The sequence below is a fragment of the Chaetodon trifascialis genome, chromosome 9, assembly GCF_039877785.1.
Source record: "Chaetodon trifascialis isolate fChaTrf1 chromosome 9, fChaTrf1.hap1, whole genome shotgun sequence".
NCBI lineage: Eukaryota > Metazoa > Chordata > Actinopteri > Chaetodontiformes > Chaetodontidae > Chaetodon > Chaetodon trifascialis.
This window is the reverse complement of record NC_092064.1, coordinates 22386530-22408900: the sequence shown is the minus strand read 5'-3', so window position 1 is coordinate 22408900 and position 22371 is coordinate 22386530. Positions and strand designations below refer to the sequence as shown.

Genomic DNA, 22371 nt, shown 5'->3' with positions numbered 1-22371 from the left:
TTGTTTTATCAGCAGCGTCAGCCAGTCTGATCTGGCCACACACCCACACCGTCTCAATGAAGCGGATTAGCTGAGACTTTTTTATGTTTTTTTGGAAACATAGCAGAAAGCAGCTGTTAACACCACTGGCATCTTATCTGTTGTTTTTTTTTTAAAGGTGATAAGAATCGGAGGGACAGTCCCCTTTATTGGTCACACAACACAGGCACATGCACACACACACCATGCACTGGTGAAATTTTTCCTCTGCCTTTAACCCCCATGGTAAGTCCTTCCTCCACGGCAGGAGCGGTGGGCTGCCATCCGACCGGCACCCGGGGACCCAGATTTCTTCATCACCATTGGTCAGGTGGTGATCTTCATGCATGTTTTTTATGGAGAACATGCAAACTCCACACCTTTTTCCTCAAGCAGCAGGCACCGAAGGCACGGTGGAAGGCACGCCCCGGCGCCCACAGCAGGAATCGAACCCAGCTTCTAGCTGTGAGGCGACAGTGTTACCACCGTTCCACCGTGCCACCTAACAAGATAAACTTGTTAGCATACAGTTGCCAGTAACATTAGCATTCCTTTGGAGTTGTGCTTCTAGCCACCGTATCGTCACTCTCTTTGAGGAAAATGTCTCTTTTCTTGAGAATCTGTCTCTTTAGCTCCTAAACACTCCGCTGTGCTCACCTGGTAGTGTCTAACTTCGTCCGCCTGCTGTTTGGTGCAGGACAGATGGCACATTGTGGCTTTTTAGAGCTTTTTTTTTTTTTTCTTTACCTGAAAACATCCAGCAGCTGTGTCCAAAAACTCACTTCAGGAGTGGTGAGAGTGAGCCAGAACAGTGCAGTTACAGCTCAGAAAACCCAAACAATGAGCTGAAAGATGCTAAAAAGTAGAGTAGGGTGAAAATGATCTGTGGGTTTGTTGCTGAGAAGACCCATTTCCCATCACATGCACTAATTTTGTCCTTTGTTGTTATAAAAATATTTACAATAGCTGCTTTAATAAATAATAACTTTCTTCTCTACTTAACTTTAATTCTTGCTTATTTAACCATGAATATTTAATGTTATTGAGAAATAGTTAATATTAAAAACCAAGTTTTTAGGAGCCTTAAAGTTGTCCCTGAACACAGTACTCACATGTGGGCTTTCTGTAACCCCCTAAGTTATGATTCATTTACCGATGCAAGAAGTGAATAAATCATTTCGGCCTGCAACCGCAGCTTCAAGGAAGCTTTGGGGTTCCTCTCTTGCAGAGGCACAGTAGCACTTAATACCCGCATTATCTGTCCTCGCTGGTCCCTTATCCCAATTCCTGTCTTTATACCCTCACACATCTGATAACCGTTGTGTCAAACTAGATTCAGTTTTCTGTATATTTTCCTCAGAGATTAAATCTGTTCCTAGTTGTAGGCCTAGCCCTGAGCTTTCCCCTCCTACAGCAACATCAGCACAACTGCCGTCACTCGTAATGACTGTCGCTGTTTCGTCGTTTTGTTTTGTTCCGTAAATTGGATTGCCGTTCTTCTGAACATGCTCTGCTGTGATGTTGCAGTTCGCAGCTCTATCTTGATAAAGCTGTAGGCTTTTCCATAATGACCCATGGCTCAGGCTTTTGAATAAAAGCCATGACAAATAGATGAGATACACTCACAGAAATAGCAGTAATGATCTTGTTTTTCGGGGAGTTATAGGATTATCTAATGGCATTACTGAAAACATCTGTCTAAGCATCAACCCAAACTCGCTGCCTCACATCTCTCTGTTTACACATTCACGGCAGATGTTCAGCGACTGCAGTTAGACTGTCACATTTTACAGGGGGGTTTTGTCTCTGATTTTCTCTGTGGAAGACAGGCGGCCGAGGATTCCCGTGTCAATATGACAAAGAAATATGGCGAAATAGGCAGGGAGAGACACCGAGTGGAAGATACACAGAGCGAGGGAAGGAGTGGAGATCATTTAATCCTCCTGCCCAGTGCCCCTTGCCAAATTTATTTTTGGAGAGGAGCACTTTGTCAGGATATTTTCTATGTTATATGTGCGGAAAGCAGATTATAGATATCAGATTTGCTAATATTACAAACCCGGCAGCCAACAGCTCATCTGTCTTAGGTGGCCTGTCCTCTCATCATCATCATCATCATCATCATCAGCCCTCTCGCCTTCCCTCTCTCTCTGTCCTCATCTTTCTCCGTGTTTCTGTCTTCGCCCTACGTAGAAAACACTTCTCATGTTCTACCATTCATGTGTTTTCCCTCTGCCTCGTCTCCCAGCTGACATTATTTCTTCCATCAAACTTTCAATTTGCTCCTTTCTTTCTGATTTAATCCTTCTTCTCCTCATTTACCTAAACTGAGCTCATTTAAGGAGGAAGTAACGACGCTGAGCTAGCCTGCCACTGTTGGGAGAAGCCTCTTTTCCCGGGCCAGTCTGCTCAGCCCCGTGCCAAAGGCACACAATGGGCTGATGGGGGCTGATGTCTGAAATGTAATGGAATAAAAGATGAGCCATTGCCAGATGTTGGAAGTAATTCACACATGTATGTGTCCAGTGATAGGGGTGTGTGTGTGTGTGTGGTTTGACTTGGTATGCAAACACGCCACATATGCTCATTTGAGCTGTCTGCCCACAGTGTATCAGTGGCAACCGAGCAAGAGCAGTGCTGCTGCACCTGCACCCACCGTGCTGACCTGCTTGTCACTTTGTTCGTTTCCCCTGAGACCGGTCTGCTGCCTCTGCTATTATTAGACTTCAGATGTAAAAATCTCACTGGCAGCGCAGTCATATAGACAGACAGCCGACTGTGTGTACTGCAACCTTCCTCTCAGACTGCCAGCAGAGACAGTAACAATACACCTTTTTGGTGTAAGAATAATGGCTCTGGTCCAGCCTAATCCTTCCTGTCCATATGTACACCTTGCATTTTTGAACGTATAGTTGCTGATTGTCAAGAACAGAGAAAAACTCGTTAATCCCTTCCGCTCATTTCTATTCTCCTGCTGCACAATGATTCATTCATGCACACAAACATGCACAAAGGCAGCAAAGGCAAGTCTAGTTGGGCCTGTGTGTAATGGCTCAGCTGGTCTGGTTTTTCTGACAGAAATCAACATGTCTGAGTGTTAAAACTCCTGTAAAGTCATTCCTCTGTTACTTTGAGTATTTGTACTACCATCACTACGTTTATATGCAGTCAAGTAACCCTTTCATAACCGGATTATCAGCAATAACCTGGTTACGCACGGCCATGTAAACACCAATAACCCTTTTGAAAAAATGGGATATGCTCATATTCCAGTTTTTAAAAACCCGAATATGACCCCTGGGTTACTCCTTTTCTAACCCGAATATTTGGTCATGTATACGCCTATCGGAATATCCCCATCGAACAGAACATTAAATTGTGTTCTGCGCATGTTCTATTCTCAAGGAATCTTGGTCTTTTGAGTGCAGGTAGCATGGATATGGATGGCACAGCTCCGGCTCCATTTCCTATTTCTTCACGATCTCGCCTTCGTTAATGAAGAAAGTGAGACAGAATAGTGTCAAGTACTGGTGGTGGGTCAGCACCAGCCCCGGGCTGTTCATTATCCGCCGTGCTGCTGCTGCTGTTGTTGTTTTTGGATACAGGAAGAAAAAGCTGAAATGACGCGCATTGCGTAATGGCGTTCTCCGTGCGTCGACACCTTGTCCGTGCGTCGCTGTTTTGATCTGGATATCCCAATTGAATAACCCTGTTTGCTCACGCATGTAAACGGATTATTCTGAATGTTTCAGAAACCAGAATATTGACCATAACCCGAATATTGACTGCATGTAAACGAGGCGCATGATGAAAGTTAAGTTAAAGTAGTGTTGAAAGCCACTTTTGGATAAACACCTACCTATAACCAGTGTGGGAAATTAAAAAAATACATTTTGGGGGGGAAACTTTGCCCCCATTGACTTAGAAATTGGGCATTTGCACAATTTTGGGGGCAATTTAAAAAAAGGTAGCATTAAGGGCTTTTAAGGTGAAATCAGCTGATGTTAAAATGCATACAGTTATCACCACCTTGTGCCAACATGAGTAAAGAAGAAGCCTAACTGTGCTCTCATCTGTATGTGTCTAGAATAGGGTCCGAAAGCCAGAACGACTTTCAGCTAGACGGCCCTGCAGGCAAACTTCTCCCTTGTGCATGCAGCGCGTGCCACAGCCTCAGGTGTTGCACAAAATTACAGACTAGTGGCAACAAGCGCTCTCAAGAGCCCAAATTCGTGCAAATTTTCCTTCTCTGCTGGTGCAATTCTGTAAATAACTGCAGTTGAAAATTTTTGCATGTTTTATTTCATCCCCTAATTGAACCTGAGATTTATTAGGCCGGTTTTGCCCCTGAGCATTGTCCAACGCTGCTCTTCTCTGTTCTTGCACCGAACAAAACATGTCTTGAGATCTTGAAGGTGAGATTTGAGCCCTCTGAAGGACTCCTCCACCCGAATGAAGTGACTGTACTCAGGGCCCACTGTGAGACCTCAAACGATTTCAGAGGGATTCAATAAATACGCTCATATGCTCCTGAAGATCTCATAAAATAAACTTTTGAAAACCTAAACCCTATTTACCAACAACACAGTTAGAAGACTTTTTATTGAGACATCTGTTTTATTATGAGCTCCAAGCAATGGCAGAAAGGATTCTTTGAAGAAGAGCCAACTGGATCAAAGTAGCTCTGAGGATCTTTTGGAAACTTCTGACACTCCTCATTATATCATGAATAGGCACAGGAGCAGCTAAAGGAATAATCTAAGCATGCCCACACGACTTTGGCGCATCAGATTCTCTTTATTTGGGGAGATCACATCTTCAAACCGCGCTGTGGTGAAGAGGGGAAGCAGGAATGAGCTGAGATGCTCACTGAGTGCTCCATAACACACCAAATGGAGCTGTCTAAGGTCCCGCTCTGGATAAAATGTTCTTAAAAACTTTAATGAAAGAATAAGTTTTCCATTTAAATCATTTTCGTTGCTTTGATATACTGTAAATGTCAATATGTGCAGGTCAAAGTGAACTTGCCTATTAACTGGATCTGCAGCGATCGATCGATTAGTTGTCAAATACTATTTTGATAATCTGTTAATTGGTCAAGAACAAAAAGTCAGAATTCTTTGATTTCAGCCTCTTAAATATTAATATTTTCTGTCTTTTTTGCTTCTGTGTGACACTAAACGGAATATCTTTAGATTGTAGACAAAAGAGGACACTTAAAGATGTCAGCGTGGGTTTTGGGGAACACTTTTCACCTTTTTCAAATTAATGGACAATGAAAATAATTGTTAGTTGCAGTCCTGTTATTCACAGCTAGCCCGCTTACTGTATATTAGCACATCTTAGTGTAGTTACCACAGAAATGACATAGGTTGGCCTGACATGTAAAGAAACACTAACACTGTGTACTGTGAAAACACGTTCTAGAGGATGCAGAGATAGTTCGTCCCAGCATGCTCGGGGTGACTGAGCGAGGAAGGGGAAACAGTCTGGATAGATTTCCACTTCATCATGGGCAACATATTCACAAACCTGCTTGACAATTTAGAGCCACGGAACAATTTGCATGTGTTTGGAAAATGAGAGAGAAGTCAGAACCCCTGGAGGAAACCCACACACCCAACGGGGAACATGGAAACTACAAATATAGAAAGGGCTTTGGCTGAAGATTAAAACCAAACTCTCTTTTGTGAGAGGACAGTGCTAACCACCAAGCTGTTCTGCTTCCAGCGTCATATGTGGTGGGTTGCTGGTATTCCCTGTTGTAACTTTACATTATTTGAATGGCTCAATCAGATGGCAAATGCTCATTGGGGGCCATGGAAATTACCATTTGGTACCATAAAAGAGCTGTGACATTCACTATTGAGCCCAAAGGATGCAAAACTTTAAAACCTAGAAAGCTTGGAAAGGCTCCAATCATTTCCTCGCTCATTTTGCACTCGACTAGCAAAGTTACTGCCGAACAAATGAAATCACATCAGCAGGGAAATAAGGAAACATGCAAATTGGATTAGCCCACCTGATGGTGGTGTTTGTTTGTTTTTTGTTGTTTTTGTTGTTCTTTTAGTCTGACCACTTGCCAAGCAAACATATAAAGGCATTGCACAGCGAGCAGCGCTAATGTAGAGCCTTTTTTTCTTCTTAAATGGGCTTGATTCATTCTGCACATCAGCACAGTGAAGCATCATAAGAGGTTTTGCTTTTACCGCCGCCTCCTTTTACAGCAGCAGACCAGCAGGATAACATGGAGGTTGGGGAGTCAAGCAGGAACATTTCCCTTTCATTCTCCATTCTGCATTGCCCTTGAGCAAGGCACTTAACCCCGTTTCTGTTGCAGTGGAGACTGAGGCAGAGGCTCACACTAAGCATATTGCACTATTGTAGTGCTGTTCAATAATGACAAAATCAAATAAAGCCCAATATCTGACTCAGTATTGATGTAGTTGTTATGTTCCAGTGTTTTTCATAGGACTATTGTTGTGTTTTCCCACAGCATTTGATCTAAATTAGGGCTGAAGTTGGCGAAAACTGTATTGTTGATATAATATAGTCAAGCAGGTAGACTGATTAACTGTCCGAACACATTAGCATGAAGTGAAATGTGTTATTTAAAGCACAGTCCAGGCATAGAAAATGCTTTCTGTCAGCCAGTTAAATTGCAAGAGTTTTGGGGGGAGTTTGGTGTGTTGTCTTTGATTGCCTGTTTGTGTTTTATTTGGTACCAGTGAGTCAAAATTTAGTCCATCTGTGGTCTATTTGGACAATTTAAGCTACAGTTAGCAGCGTATGTTGATGGTTGAGTGAAGCAATTATACATATTCTGTGCATTCATACATACATATGCGAGGTACTGCATGATTACTGCTTCAAAAAAATAGCTCCAACTATTATACATAGTGCCTTTACAACTTAAAACATGCTTGGTTTGCAAATATGAAGGAGATTATTGATTTGTGTACACCCTTTAAGCCCTGAATCAGAGTGAAACTTCAAACCTCGACAGATCCCTGTCTGTGTGACTTCTGGAATATGTGAAACACAAGTGTTGAAGTTGAGGACTGATCAGTATTTGACAGCCTCCAGGTATGAATGTTTGAAATATTTGAATGTATGAAGCACTGTTGCTTGAAGCCCAGTCAGTCCACTTTCCCTGAATAAATAAAGAACACTCCTTTGAACACTCCTTCAAACACACACAAGTGGAAATTTGCATGCAGAAAAATCCAAGAAAAAAATACAGTAAAATGCATCACCTGTCCTTAATGTTCAGCCAACCCAAAAATAGTACAGTATTGGCATTTTAGGAACAGCATACTGCAGCTCCATGCAGACGTCTGTGCAACAGCCTCTTTAAACTGTAACGCTTTCTCAAGCTGATAGGCCCAAGAGTGAACCTGAGTGAAAATTACCTGCAACTTCCCTCATCTCACAACAGCGAAACCTTAAATTAACAGCTCTTCAAACAGAGAGTGGTAGCCTCATCAACAGATGAGTGTAATTGGTGACAGAACGGTTTTGAGAGTGCTAATAGGATGGTTTGCAGACGGGAGAGGTTTTTCATTCTCTTTGTGCGCTGCAACATCTGCGAGCTGTAAGGCCCCGGTGCCGCAAGTTCGTCTTTTATGCAGGCATCTGAAGAAATTCCTGTCAAAGTCAGAAAAGTATATCATCTCCAGAGGACAGGGGGAGGAAGATTAATCTGCTCTCATTGCCTATGCTGCCACACGAGGACAATAATGGAGATGAGAGAGATGCTATTTATATAAAACATATCTGCTACTTAACCTGTTGATAAACAGTGATACAATCAAGTGGTACTAAATCTGCAGTTGCGGGAGCGCGCACACTCGCGCTGGCGTGCGCGTGTGCATGTATCGCAGTCCGCTCCAGCTCTTTGTGTTTGTGGCAGCCGCCAGCGCGGCGGTTTTTACAGCGAAGATTCAAATCAGCTGGCAATTTCTCACACATATTGAGCCGTATGCTAAAGAGCCAATTAACAAGGGCTGTTATGGAGTTCAGAAGCTTCTCTGACATCTTAATTAGATCTTAATGACATTTCAGTTGGAATGGCTGAACCGAGAACCCTAAGATGAGGCAAAACCAGTGCTGATATACAGACGGGAACGGGAAAGCAAGTGATACTGGAGACGAGTTCAAGCAGGAAGGAGAGGAGAGGAAGAAATGGAAATGAGGAGGCACTGGAAGACACTGTGTTTTATATCCACCAGTCACATAGTATGTCCTGTGTAAGATTAGAGATAGGATAGAAATAGGATTTGATTAACACTGGTATACTTTTCACTCTGTCGCTCTCCCTCTCTGACGTTCTTTCATTCTATCTTCCCTCGTCTCCTCTCTCCCAGTGGGATGTGCGACTATATGTTACCTAGTAATTACTCTGCCCCCGTCCCTGCAGAATCACGTCTCTGATGGGCCTCTTAATCAGATTCTTAGCATTTATTACCATGAAATTTCAGTGTACTCACTCCGCAAATAGCTAGATGTGCACTGCGCTGCCAATGGAGATAACATGATAATGGTATTTCTGGCAGATAGATGGCTGATTAGATACAATAATCTTCTGCAGTGCTGTGTTTTGCATTGTAGATGGTTCTGCGTGGTCTGCTGTGGATTGTGGGGAATAGTCTCTCTTTTTTCCTGGTGGGCAGGCTGTGTATTTTTAGCTAAAAGGTTGATGCACATTTATGCAACTCCAGACAAAGTCAACGGACTGCGATGAAAGAACAATGGGCTGCAGTGACTGAGTCCACACACCTCAAACTACCCGTGTTATTATGTGATTTTTAGTAGCCCATAATTACCTCCCACTGTCGGCAGCACATGCACGTGCAAGCAGCACAAAGACAGAATCAACACCTTGACCAGAGAGAGGGTGACTGATTCAAATCTTCAAAGGCAAATATTTATTTACCGGATGAGCCGCTCTCTCTGCGTTGTCCCGGGCTCAGCTGGCTTGTACTGCCCTTCACTCTAGAGCAGCCATTAGCGGAGAAGGGACAGGGAAATAGGCAGAGGAGGCGAGAGAGAAGCAACAACATAGAAAACTAGGGGACGATGATGAGGAGCCCAGAGAGAGTGCAAACCAGAGATCACATCAGAGAAAATGAGGGAGGAAAGGCTAAATAGAAACTTTGTCTGAAGCCCCTCGCGAGGAGCAGAGCAACGAATGAACAGAGGGTGGATGTGGGTTGAAAGATTGGGCAGCAGGAGATACATTACTAAGAGTCTGCTGGTCGCTGCAGATGCTGTTCTGTGTGCAGCCATGTCTGTTTATCACTTCCTCCTTCTCCCCAAGCCCTCCGTCTCATCTCTATTCTACCCCTTCTGCCTAGCCTAAATCTGTCAGAATGCAGCCACAAATACCCGGCAACAACCGCCATTTACAGCCACCCCCTCGTCTACCCTTCCCCTACAATGCCTCAAGCTTCTGTTCATTTGGGCTTCCTCCCTGTTACTCTCAGCCTTTATTCATTTTACTTGCCTTTATGGCTTTGCTTAGCATTTTATTTGTCCATAAAGGGCGATAAAAGAAAGAGCCTGCTTTTCTGTTGCGCGATCGGCATTCATTCTAACAGATCTGGGTCCACAGATGCCTTTGTAATTTGGTGCTTTTCCTTCCTCTCAAGAAGGCAATGATTTTTTATTTTTTTTCTCTGTTGCAGCTGCAGAGTGGAATGTTATGTCCGCGTGGTCGGCGCTACGCTTTCGCAACCTACTTGTGGCATAAAGCATCCAGTCTGAATAGTTAATTCCAATGCTGCAGACACTAACTGTTGCTGAGGCTGGCGTGTCCTGTTCCAGGCAGATGTGCTGTAAATTCAGGCCATGCATAGAGGAGCCAACTCTGATCTGCGCATGTGTACCAGTCCTAGCCCTCCTCTTCTACTTTTTCTTCCCTTTGTGTACCCTCCTGTCGGTGGCCAGGCTGACTGGCGACCTATTAACCCTCATCTGGCAGGGCTTTAACTACCAGACAGCTTGTGCCGCACTCGGGCCTTTGGCTGCCGGTCATGAGGAGCAAAAGAATAACAGTGTGTCACCCTGATATGCTCTGAGTCAGCCATTGACTGACAACACTGTCAGATGTTATATAGTGTACTCTATGTGTGGCAAGTGGATAGGGATTGATCTTACTCAGCTCTCTCATAATCACACCGTGGCTGGCATGCTGTGTGTATTGATCACTATGGAAACGAACATCAGGACGTGCATATGGTCTGTGACTGTGCTGATTAGTGTCTCTGTGTGCGTACATCCCAGGTTCACAGAAGCAGATACCATTGTGATGGGGGATGTGACTTACGGGGCGTGCTGCGTGGACGACTTCACCGCCCGAGCGCTGGGAGCTGATTTCATGGTGCACTACGGCCACAGTTGTCTCAGTGAGTGTCTCTGCCTGTCTGCGTGCGTGTTTGTCCAACTCTCTTTCACTCTACATACAGATTATACCACACACAGGAAGTAAGCATCAAGGACACCCTCCTAAACCGAGCGTGACTCATGAAAAAGAAGTCAGACCGACAGACGGAGCTATCGATCAACGGAAAACACGACTAGTTAGTGGAGCCTGCCCAGCTCTGGTGTGGAAGGCATATGAGACCTTTGGAGCCTGAACATCACATTTACCCAGCAGATCAATGGGGAACATGCATTAGAGCCGTCCTTTGAAAACCTCATGCAGTTCTTGAGGACCTTCACCCTCGCCCCCGCCGTCTGTCTCCTGCAGAACATGGGAGGAAATGCTAAATCAATAGTTTTGATATATCCCTGCCAGAACAATCTCACCTCTCCCAAATACCAGAAATGACCAACAGAATTTTAATACACTGAAAAGGTGTTGGTTTGAGCTTTTTTTGCATGTGTGTGCATGTGTGTGCATGGTGTGTGTGTGTGTGTGTGTGTGTGAAAAAGGATAAGATGTCACATAGCCATTTATGCTGAGAAGAACCCAATAATGGCAGAGATAAAGGCACCAAAGATCAATTCTCTGCGGTTGTTAAGTTAGGTCAGATGGTAATAGATGGAAGGGATTTTCATAGAAATGGAGCAAAGTGCATCATGGGGACATCATCTGCACCGTTTGTCAAGATGTGAGATACCTGTGGGAGATTAAAGACACAGTGTTCTGACTGACTAAGAGAAGCTGTGCACTCCTTTATTCCCCTTTCATTCATAAAGCGTCTCCATCTCTTGTAGGAAAATACAGGCAGCATCATAAAACCCCGACTTTGTATGTTTTAAAGTTATAATGATATTTACTGACATGAGCGATGGGGATTTTATTTAACCTCAGTGAGGTTTAAACAGTGAATATCTGACTAGACTGAACAGAAAGAGCACCGAGATAAAAAGGGAAAGGAGTGAGTGTGGGTGGGCAACAGAGAGAGAAACCGAACTTCAACTTATTTTTGTTTTCCATCTCTTTCATTGTGGCTATTTACCAGAATGGAAAAAGCACCTGGAGAAAAATAAAACTGGCCAGCCTTGCTCAGATAATGCCAGGCCAGCTGCCATTGCTCCAAGTATTACTGGACCGTCTTCCACATCATAAGCAGGTCCTCACTATTTTGGTGGCATGACTCATTTTAGAGGAGCTTTGTACAGCAAAACTTACCCAAGGCACCAACTTTAGTTTGAGCAAGTGCTATTTATGTGGAAAAGCATGACTCTTGGGTTTAAATAACAGGCAGTTCTCATACATAGATGTTTATCACAAGGTTTTTATTTCTTCTATTATTCCACGATACACATCACGAAAAAACATTTGTAATTGACCTCTCAGATTATTATCCTTATTTAAGACTGCCCCCAGTTTCCCTTTGAACACAGTGCAATCATTACAGTGTTCGATGTAATTGTCAGTAATTGGCTAAAGGAAGCTAACATCCCGTCTGAGAGTGACGTTTTGGTGTGTTTTTTTCGTGATAAATGGAATTTCTGAGTTGAACATTGATGGATCGATTTGTTCACAGAGTGTACGGCTCGGACATAGATGGAGTTCAGTCACTCAACTTTGAAATGAAGGTAGAATGCATTCACAGTTCACCAGCCATGGCTAATTGCGTTCTGATATCTTCATCCATCCATCCATCCCTCCATCCGCCTTCCCTGCTTATCCAGGCCCAGGTCACAGTGGTAGCAGGTTAAGCACGGTAGTCCAGACGTCCCCAAGGTGTTCCCACACCAAATACGATATATAATCCCTCCAGCTTGTTCTGGGTCTACCCTGGGGTCTCCTACCAGTTGGACATGCCCGAATCACCTCAGCTGGCTTCCTCTGATGCGAAGGAGCAGAGGCTCTACTCTGAGCTCCCTCCGGATGTCTGAGCTCCTCACCCTATCTGTGCGGATGAGCCCAGCCACGCTACGGAGGAAACTCATTTCAGCCGCTTGTATTGGCAAAGTCGTTCGTTTGGTCACTACCCGAAGCTCGTGCCCACAGGTGAGGGTTGGAATGTAGATCAACTGGCAAATCAACAGCTTTGCCTTCCGGCTCAGCTCTCTTCTCACCACAATGGTCCGGTACAATACCCGCATTACTGCTGACGTCGCACCGGTCCGCCTGTCCATCTCACGCTCCATTTGCCATCACTCTTGAACAAGACCCCAGAATACTCTAACTCCTTTGCTCGGAGCAGTGACTCACACCCAACCCAAAGGGAGCAATCCACCATTTTTCAGCAGAGAATCACGGGCTCAGATTTGGAGGTATGATTTTCATCTCAACCGCTGACCTGCAAACCTCCCGAGTGCGCGCTGAAGGTCACGGTCTGATGAAGCCAGCAGAACCCACCAGATGCTGAGTGACGCAAGAGTAAAACTGTGATGCGTCTGAAGTCGTACTGCCACAAATTGGACATAGATCAGTTCAAGGCCACATATTGAAGCTGCCAAATGTTTGCTGTATTATTCATAAAACTGTCCACACGCACAGCATAGCATGGAACTGTTAGTGCATATTGATTTGATTGATGTAAACAAGCCATTTGTATACAAGCCAGGACACCATTATGTCCAACCTTTTTTTTTTTTAGTCCCCTTTGTTCTGAATGTTCCTGCCTATTTGTTTACATGGGCGCTAATAAGCAGCTCTACCGAGTGACCTTATTGCTATAACACATAGATGAATAAAACCACAGATGGGTCAAGTGAGTCCTGTCCATCTCATTGACTGTGTCTCTAATTGCAGCGTCTAAGTGCTCTCAGGCTACCATGCTAATGTGAACACAGATCGATGTCACTTTTCTTTGCCCTTTACGTTTTGGGAGTGCCTATAAACAAGCAACAGACAGCTGTTAGTCAGTCTGGATTTTTTTGTTGTTGTTGTTGTTGTTGTTGTTGTTGTTGCTGCGTTACTCAACTCCTCCAACCCTTTTTAACCTCATGATATATTTAACTCCTTGGTTCCTCAATCAACATGTGTCCTGCAGCAGAGCCCACCTTTTTAAAACCCCTATCCATCTCTTCCCTCTCTGCTGAGATGTGAGCCTATTCATCACTTCTGTTGCCAGTTAATTGACAGCCACCCCCCCAGCCCCTAAACACACACACACATACGCAGTATCCTGTTACTTTTTTCCACTCCTCACTTCCATGTCCTATCTTTCGGAATTTATATAGTACATTAACCCCCATATGTACTGTAGCTCCCCCATATTGAATTTCAGTGTTTCCCAGCCTGCTTTCATTATAATTCCTCATTCCTCGCTCCTGGTTACCATCCCATTTTCCTTCAGTCCCTTGTATAGAAGTGTATCTCACATATCTCCGGTCTCTCCGAGTCCACCCTTCTGTGTTCGCCTTCTGTTTTCTTCCCTCTTGTCGTGCTTTTGCTCCCTTATCTCTCCTTTGGTGCTAATCTAGGCCATCAAGTGTGCTGCACTCGCTCATAAAACATTTGCACCATAATGGACCATTTGCTTAATCCAAACAAAAAAGGCCCGTCGCTCTTGATCTGCAAATTAAATGTAACACAAGATGAAGAGTAGTTACAATGATCAACGGCAACGATAATTCTTCCTCCTTAGCCGTGCCCTTTCCCCTTATTTTCTTGGACGCTCACCTGCTTTTTCAGCATCTAACTCAGCACGTCTCTAGCTACCTCTCGCAGGCCCGGCTGCGTAGTAAATGGCCTGTGAAATTAATGGCATTAATAGTAATCGCATGTGTCCCTCTCCTTCCCTAAATAATTGAGGTCTTTTGCATCAGTTCCTGCATGCACTGGAGATTTACACTGAGTGAATTTCAGTGCTACAGTACCACTCTGGCACCTACTGCGAGCTTTGCATGTGCATGTGTATGTGCATGCGCTGCGCTCCCATATAGCTGTATCGCAGAACATGTGCTGCGTGCTAATGTTCGAGGCACCATCAATAGTGTATATACCACAGGCTTACCTGACATAACAAAGTGAATTATTCATTCTTTTGTCTTTGTCTCTCTGCAGTCCCCATAGATTCTACGGCGGGCATTAAGATGCTGTATGTGTTTGTGGATATCCAGATGGACAATGCACACTTCCTGGACACGGTCAAGTTCAACTTCCCTCCTGGAAAATCTCTGGCACTCGTCAGCACTATTCAGTTTGTGGCAGCGCTGCAGGTGATTAAGCACCGGCTCTGTCTGATTCTGTGTATATGTGGGGGAGTCTGTTGTGGTGTCAGAGAGAGAGCTGACGCACTGAAGAGCGATTCAGTGTCTTTACCTGAATAATCATTCACTGTTATGTATTTCCTGTTTTACCTAAGTATTTTAGGTTGTACAGTATAGGAACACGCAGACATACCTAGCTCTTCTGTACGTTTGTACAGTATACGTTTCTGCTTCCTGGCTTTCATGAACAAGCTCCCACTCCACACTTAAGCTCAGTTCAAGTGTGGGTTTGAGAAACCCGGCAGCAGTTATTTTGGATTTGAAAGGTGGAATGAACTCGGAAGGCCTCTCGGTTCAGCATTGTGCTTATCTCTGCGCTTTACGTAAGCAGCGGCAGCAGCTATAGTATTAAACTCGAACATCCTTTTATTTTTCTGACTAGCTGCCTCCCTGTTCTATAATGTCTTCTGCTGCTTTCAATTGCAGTGCTGGTCCAACACCACTCTTCACTAATGTAACCAGCGTTATTTTTATACCGCACTCTGCCCATGTGTGTCGTGTTTTATGCTGGGGTGTTTGACTGCACATGTGTACATACTGCATGTCTCTGTTTTCGTAATCGTGTGTTGCATGCATGTGTGCCTCCATCTCGCTCATGTCTTAAGGTGTGTAGGCTTGTTGAGGTCACACAGTAAAGGCGGGAGAAGCAGGGAGTTCACCAGCATTCCCTGCAGACCGCCTTAAATTAGCCTTAAATCGCTCAATTTATTGTTCCGCCTCCAGGCACGCTAACTCTTTTTGAAGCGCATTTTTCTTGAGTATTAGAGTTCTCTTTTCAGAAAGTATTTATTTCCCTTGTTAATACATTGATATTCTTCTTATCCACATCCTCTTTGCAATTTCTTTCTCAGTGGTTTGCAAACATGAATCCATACATTTAACCACGAGTGGCTACACTGGGAGTTAAACCTCTGGGAGAATGAGTCCATTCAAGGGCACTTTGGGGCATATTTTCGGTGTAATCTTTTCTGACCTCTTTCGTTCTCTGTCAATCCTTCCTTCCACTGCTGCTTTCCACTTTTGTCCCTCTGCGTACGTATTCCATCTCCTCTGTGTCACTTGCATCCATTTTTCTGTGCCCTCCATCCCTGCTGTAATTTATTCTTTAATACAAAGAAAAAAGGAGGGGAGCCTACTTAAATACAAATATTTAGCATATGAATATTTCTCCCTTTTCTTTTTTTTTCCCTCACAAAGACAGGCAGTCAATGGCAAGACAAAAAAAAGCCTTGGATCAGCAGCTACTCTGGATTCATTTCAAGCTTGGCGCATCAAGATGTTTATGAAAAAGCATGAAGTGACAGCATAAATAAGTCCTAACATAAACCTTAAATACAACTGTGGAACGCTTTCGCTGTTGATAGAGGACTGTCCACGTGATCCACTAACATAACAACGTATTGAACACAGAAACAATTTCTGATATTCACAAGGGATAACAGACTGAAACACATGATAATCAGGAGGCGCTGAATTATCCAATAATTGTGTATGAATATGAAATGAAATTAAGAAGGACTGAAAATGCAAAAACTCCATTCAAATATAATGTAAGTAGGTTATGTTGTGATTTAGATGAAATAGGCTCCATCTAATTCCTCTTGCCATTCAGTGGCTGTACTTGTGCTCATATTTAGCATATTCAGTTTTCGAATTTTCCGGCATTTGATGACTCTTATAATTTGTATCATCACTGACCAGTTCAGGAAGCCGTTTGCTGTGGTTAGCTATTATTTCCCTCACGTCTTCCCGATGCTTCTCTTAAAACTGCATTCGATCTGCTATGAAACATCACGAGGGGAAGAAAAATGTGGCCATCCGCACACTTTTTGCAGGTCTTAGCACATGTTGTCTAGTGATGTGTACAAGTTATGAATGACATCCAACGGGTCTGTTTTTGGAGAAAGCTTCCAAAAACAAGCCGAAGGCTTAACAGTGAGCTGGTCAAAACATGAATCACTGACTATCCTTCCTTCTTCCTTCCCCCATGCTGCAGGCTGTGAGTGCAGCCCTCAAGCCAGATTATGATGTGCTGGTCCCACAGTGTCGGCCTCTGTCACCAGGAGAAATTTTGGGCTGTACCTCCCCTCGCTTGGACCGCCATGTCGACGCTATCATGTAAGAAACTCCTTCCTCCTGTCTCCAGACTCACGGTTTTCAGCACGACGTGTCCTTTCTTCCTGTTAGTTAGTAGAGATATCCAGGCAACCAAAGACATCCAGCCTTGACTCATCCAGACCCCCCAACTCCAGCTACTATAATTGCCCCTGACATTGCCATGCCCACCCATGCGACATGAGGAATAATCAGTGTGGCATCACACCAGTCACACCAGACATCGCTAGCTGTGACAGCTAGGTATGTGTGCTTCCAATCAGGCCTCTATTATAACCAGCTAGAAAGAGCAGGATGCTGTTCATCCAGAATGGCAATGCTAAAAATACCTTCATGCTGTGCAAAGCATTGAGTTGTATTAAGTCAGACAAACACTTTTGGCTGTTTCAACCCAACCACAATACTTACACCTGCTCGCCAATTTTCCATGTTTTAAAGAAACGTTTTCAGAAAGTATGACAGCCGTGGCACGTTGATGGTGAGAATTGATAACCTGTGTGACATGTCAACATTTGTCTTCAAAATTGTCTCTGCTTGGCTTCTTTTTTGTGTTTCATTTCCTCTAAATGAAAAAGAAAAGATGATGAATCCAGTAGGTAGCTGCATGTGTCCTGAAAGACAAGCTCTTCCTCGTTTTTACATCAACATAAACGGCATGCATGTGAGACTTGTCAAAGTGATCCTTATCCTCCCTGTACTGCAGGGAGGAGAGTGCTCTGGCAAAGTAACAGATCAGGCAACAAACAACACCTCCGCAGCCACTTTGTGACTATACATCTCCTACAGCTCTGCAGTAGAGAGGATCCTATGCTTTGCGGTGCACAGTGAGTTGAAGTAATTCCCCGGGTATAATTATGTCTAGGTGCATCTCTTGGTTTGTCTGATCTACATGGAGTGCTAGCCCATGTGATTAAAACCTCCCAGTGCATGAGATTAAAACGGCTACACAAGGACAAGCTTAGCTATATGCATAAGTCAGGCCCTATGGGAGTGAGTGTGCGTTTGAGTGCGTGCACGTGTGTGTCCTAGTGTGTGTCTTTGTATGTGCGAAAGAAGTGGAAGGTTTAGGGTGCGCTTCACCTACTAATCCAATGTCTGTTGTCTTTGATGTTTGAGTTGGGATGCGTAGGGATGTGATGGGAGAGAATCGATGAGGCTGACAGAGAGTCAGCTCTCTCTCGCTCTCCCTCTCCCTCTCTCTCTCATGCACATTCAATGTACACGCACGACATATGGATGTAAGTGGGCCTCATCCCCCTCCAGCGAGCCCCACTCCTCCAAACCGTGTGCTTCAACCTAATTGAAAGAAATGCTTTATTATGTGGTGACAGCTGTATTGAAAGCTTAATTACTGAGTAATAGTTTCTCTCTATTAACAAGCTTCCTTTTACCTCAATAAATTAGTATTAAGGTATTGATTATCCGCTGTCTCAAAGAAGAGCTGCACAGAACCAGCGCTTTTTAAAGGGAAACGTCAGTATTTTTCCATGTCTTTGTTTCAAAGTGACTGATGGGGACAGCAGTTTTTTGAAACCGGTTCAGTACTGAGTGAACACTGCAGCCACAAAATGTGCTGCAATCGTATTCTTGGGGCGATAGCGCACCATCAGTGCATGTCCACTGAAATGATTTTGCCACTGACTGTTATTCCAAATGTCTTTGCAGAGATTAACCTTTTTGTTAAAGAGTAAGATCCTTTTTATTGAACCAGAAACATCTGTTTTGCTCTCACCGAAGCCACACCGTTTTGGTTGAAATAAACCCTTAATTAATCTAATTGAAAATTTAATGTCAAAAAATGTCGGCGAGAGGGAGGTGTCAGAGAGACGGTGGGGAAAGCAGCTTGTAGAGCCAGAATATTTTCATGTCTGACTCTGTTAAAAAGTAGGTTGAACAGTACAGAAGTTTCGCTTTGACAGTGCATAGCTTTGTTCATCACCTTTGTTAGTGTAAATAAATTCATATTTAACATTAGGTCAACCTGCATCAATTAGGAATGAGTCTGTGCTGCAAGTTTATTTTATTTCACCTACTCTGTGAGCTACTTGAGTACTATGGAGAATGAGTGGCGGTGGATGAGTCCTTGAGACCCGCCTTGAAGCTTTAGAAAGGGCCTGGTCTGTCTCATTTCTGTAATGAAGGAAAGCGTTTTGAAAAGTTGAAAACTACATTGAAAAGATCTATAAGAAATGATCAGTCGACCATTTCTACCTGCTGCCTCTGCTTCAGCTCCTCTGCTGAATAGAGCCATACGAAGACCTGAATTTGAAGATATGGTGTTGCGTAACACAAAGACGCATAGCATTACCGTTGAAGGGAGAGGACTTTTACAAAGAACAATAGAATCTGGAGGGCAGGACTGCGATCGAGAGTGGAGCGCACCAGCCTCTTAAAGCTGCAGAGAGCTGAGGACGACCGCTGCTGAAATGCAGCGGCTCATTGTTGGGAACGTAATTATACGAGGACCTTGGATGTTGCTAAGCAAAGAGTAGCTGTGTAACAGGGGTTCTGCTTGGGTCCTTTTTGTGTCGTCGTTCGGTATTATTTGTCACCTACACACACAGACACAGTGATACATGTATGCGTACACACACACACACTTATAAAAGCCAGGTAGCTTTTATGGCAAACCACCCACGGCCTATTCCAAGCTGCTCTGCAGGCTGACCAATTAGCTGGTTTAATTGCATGTCCCGTCTCTGTAGGCCTACTGAGGCTGTACAGTAATGAGTAGGGTTTTGACCTGAGCCCCCTCATACTAACAGCAGGATTCTTCCCTGCCTGACCCCGAGAGAAGGGTTTATTTAAGACTGTGTGAGCAAGACTGCCTGAGCTTGTGTTTTCAGGCACCTACATCCCTCTGTGTACTTAAGGTTTGTGAACTCTCTCTCTACTCGGGCTGTGGTGAATCCCCAGCACCAGACCCTGGGTTAATTGCAAGGGCTTCCATTCGCTGTAAACAGCATGCTCCAATCGTTGGGGTCACGTTCCCTGACAGCAAAGATGGGCAGCCCCTCCACCTCAGCCTCAGGCCTTCTGCCTGGTAACACTTTGGTCTTCTGTTAAAAGGCTGCAGAGAGGAATGGATTTAAAAATAGAGCAAAGGAGAAAGCTGGTGGAGAAAGGAAGAGAATAAGAGGTCAATATTTATAATAGTTACACACTGGATTTTGAATGTCTCGAGGGAGTTGCCTTTCCACAAATTCTTTGGCCCTAACGTTGAGTTTATTGTCGTTTTTCTGTAGTTATCTGGGAGATGGAAGATTTCACCTGGAGTCAATCATGATCGCAAACCCGGATATCCCTGCCTACAGGTATTGTGAAACAAAATGGTGCCATTTGTTGTTAAATATATCATTTCCCTGTCATTTCTCTGCTGACATCATCCGCAAAGTATTCATTGTAGTCAATAAGCATTTCAGCTCTAATGTATTCACACAATTTGAGCGCAATTGATAACATAAATGGAATAAAGTGACTGCAAAACAATGGAGAAAAGTAAGAAATCGTACAAATATATATTTAAAAACATATGCAATCACAGTTTTATGCATAGAAAAGGTATTTTATAATGCCATTCAATGCAGTGATCCCCCACAGTCATAAACACTCACCCTATTGCACTGTCATGCTAACAAGTTGTGAGGATGAAGGTCTGTTTTGATGAGGCCTTGTTTGTATGCAAAGTGAAATTGTGTTGTTATAGACACATGCACTGCCGCACAGATCACAGGTCTCTCTCATAAACAAGATTCTAATCTCAAGTGAACCCCTTGTACCGGAGAAAAGGAGATTAGATGCTCAGAAATACCTCCATTTTTCCAAAGATACACTAACTCCTGTCATACTTGATGGCTTTTCATGATTGGATTTTTTCATCTTTTCTTGCATTTCTGGCCTTAAGATAGACGCCTGAACAATGGATGTGGATAATATGGTTTGTCTGTTTATGTTGATGCACACCCTCCATTCACGGCTGTGCGTCTTTCCCTTTTTCTGTCTGTGTTTGTTTGCAGATATGACCCCTATAGTAAGGTGTTCACCAGGGAGTACTATGACCACGAGGCCATGCGGGCCTTAAGGCTCCAGGCTATTGACAAGGCTCGATCGGCCCAGAGATGGGGCCTGATCATGGGCACGCTGGGCCGACAGGGCAGCCCCAAAGTCCTGGAGGTGAGTCTGTCTCCTCATTTCGACAGGCTGCATATCCTGAGGCCAGTTGTGCAATAGGTTGTAATATGTATCCGTGTGAGTTTCTCTGACAAGCAGTTCTGTGACATAAAGTACTGATAGGACACTGGGAGGTTGTTATTTCACATTTAGGATTCAGCCAAACAGCCACAGAAAGAAAATTCTTTATCCCACTGTTGGCCTCAAGGTTGGCTGCATTCAGTTTTTACTGCAAGAAATGTATGTTTTAAGTTATTTTATTGATTCTCCAACACAAGGGAGATCTCGTCAATCATAAATGAATATAAAAAAGCTTAAAACACATTGTATGAAATCCCTTTTTCGAAGCATGATTCCAGTAAATTCAATTGTTGATGCTCATGTTGTCGTTCAGCAAATTAAAGAATTCAAAAGTCTGAATATAATAGTCCAGAGAAAGCTGTTCACAGATACTCTGTGTGTTCACGCTCATGCTGGCCCGTTGCAGGCACTTTAGTGAGAAGCTCAGTCTTTGCAAGAATGAGCTATTATGCATTAGCACGCACACAAGTCTGTCTGGGGGTACTAATCGATCGACCGAGGAGCCCCCTCTGGTCACCCACAGCTGCTCCTCCTGCTGCTTTCCCGTCCACTGCCCGTTCCATATTGCTGTCTTCATTCTTTCTCCTTTGTTGTGTGTTTTTTTTATTAGCTTTGCCTCCTTCACATCATGTCTGTGACTAGCATACATTGCAGTATGGTCGAATGCCTGGACCTCCACTTAAATGCTACATGTGAAACGTTTAAAACCACGCCACACCTAATCAGTCAGCGTTGATACTAAGCTCACATTGGTGCACATCGGTTTGGAAATGTCCAGTTTGAAAGATGAAGTTAGCGTTGATGGAGAAACATCAACCAGGGCACGAAAAAGTTTCATTTTAGGCTGGCAGAAGAGGATGGAGTAAAAAAGGGGGATTTGAATAAGACCCACCAGCTCTCCCATTGCGATCTGTCAAGATTAAGAATGTCAGATAACCTCTCAAGTAAGGGGACAGAACTCCCTCTGATAAGAGCACAGTTGTGGAAATGTTTCATGATACTCCGAAGGACAGTGGATATCAGCAACAGTCACACCTTTATCTCACCAAAGAAACATTTTGGGATTTTTTTTTCACTTGGTTTCTGCATCCCTGAATAACATCTCAGTCCTAGTACCAATGCTTAAAACTTCAAAGGCAGATTCAGCAAGGGAGCGGAGTTTCAGGCTGGACTCTCCTTTCCCGGAGTTGCCTCTGGGAATTATGAATGGTAGCGGTCATAATTCCCCTGCTGAGCGCCACAGTGTTGGAGTTTTCACTGTAGAAAAAAGAATCTATAAGACTGTGTGTCACTGGCTCAACCAGTTGTTAA

General features: G+C 43.9%; 1 protein-coding gene across 1 annotated transcript in view; it reads left to right on the top strand.

Moving 5' to 3' along the window:
* dph1 (diphthamide biosynthesis 1) overlaps nucleotides 1-22371 on the top strand; it is a 55275-nt gene that overhangs the window by 22159 nt on the left and 10745 nt on the right. The window contains exons 4-8 of the mRNA XM_070970027.1: nucleotides 10303-10424; nucleotides 14489-14643; nucleotides 16691-16812; nucleotides 20055-20123; nucleotides 20826-20982. Coding sequence (XP_070826128.1) covers nucleotides 10303-10424; nucleotides 14489-14643; nucleotides 16691-16812; nucleotides 20055-20123; nucleotides 20826-20982 — 625 coding nt within the window. The remainder of the gene's footprint in view (nucleotides 1-10302; nucleotides 10425-14488; nucleotides 14644-16690; nucleotides 16813-20054; nucleotides 20124-20825; nucleotides 20983-22371) is intronic.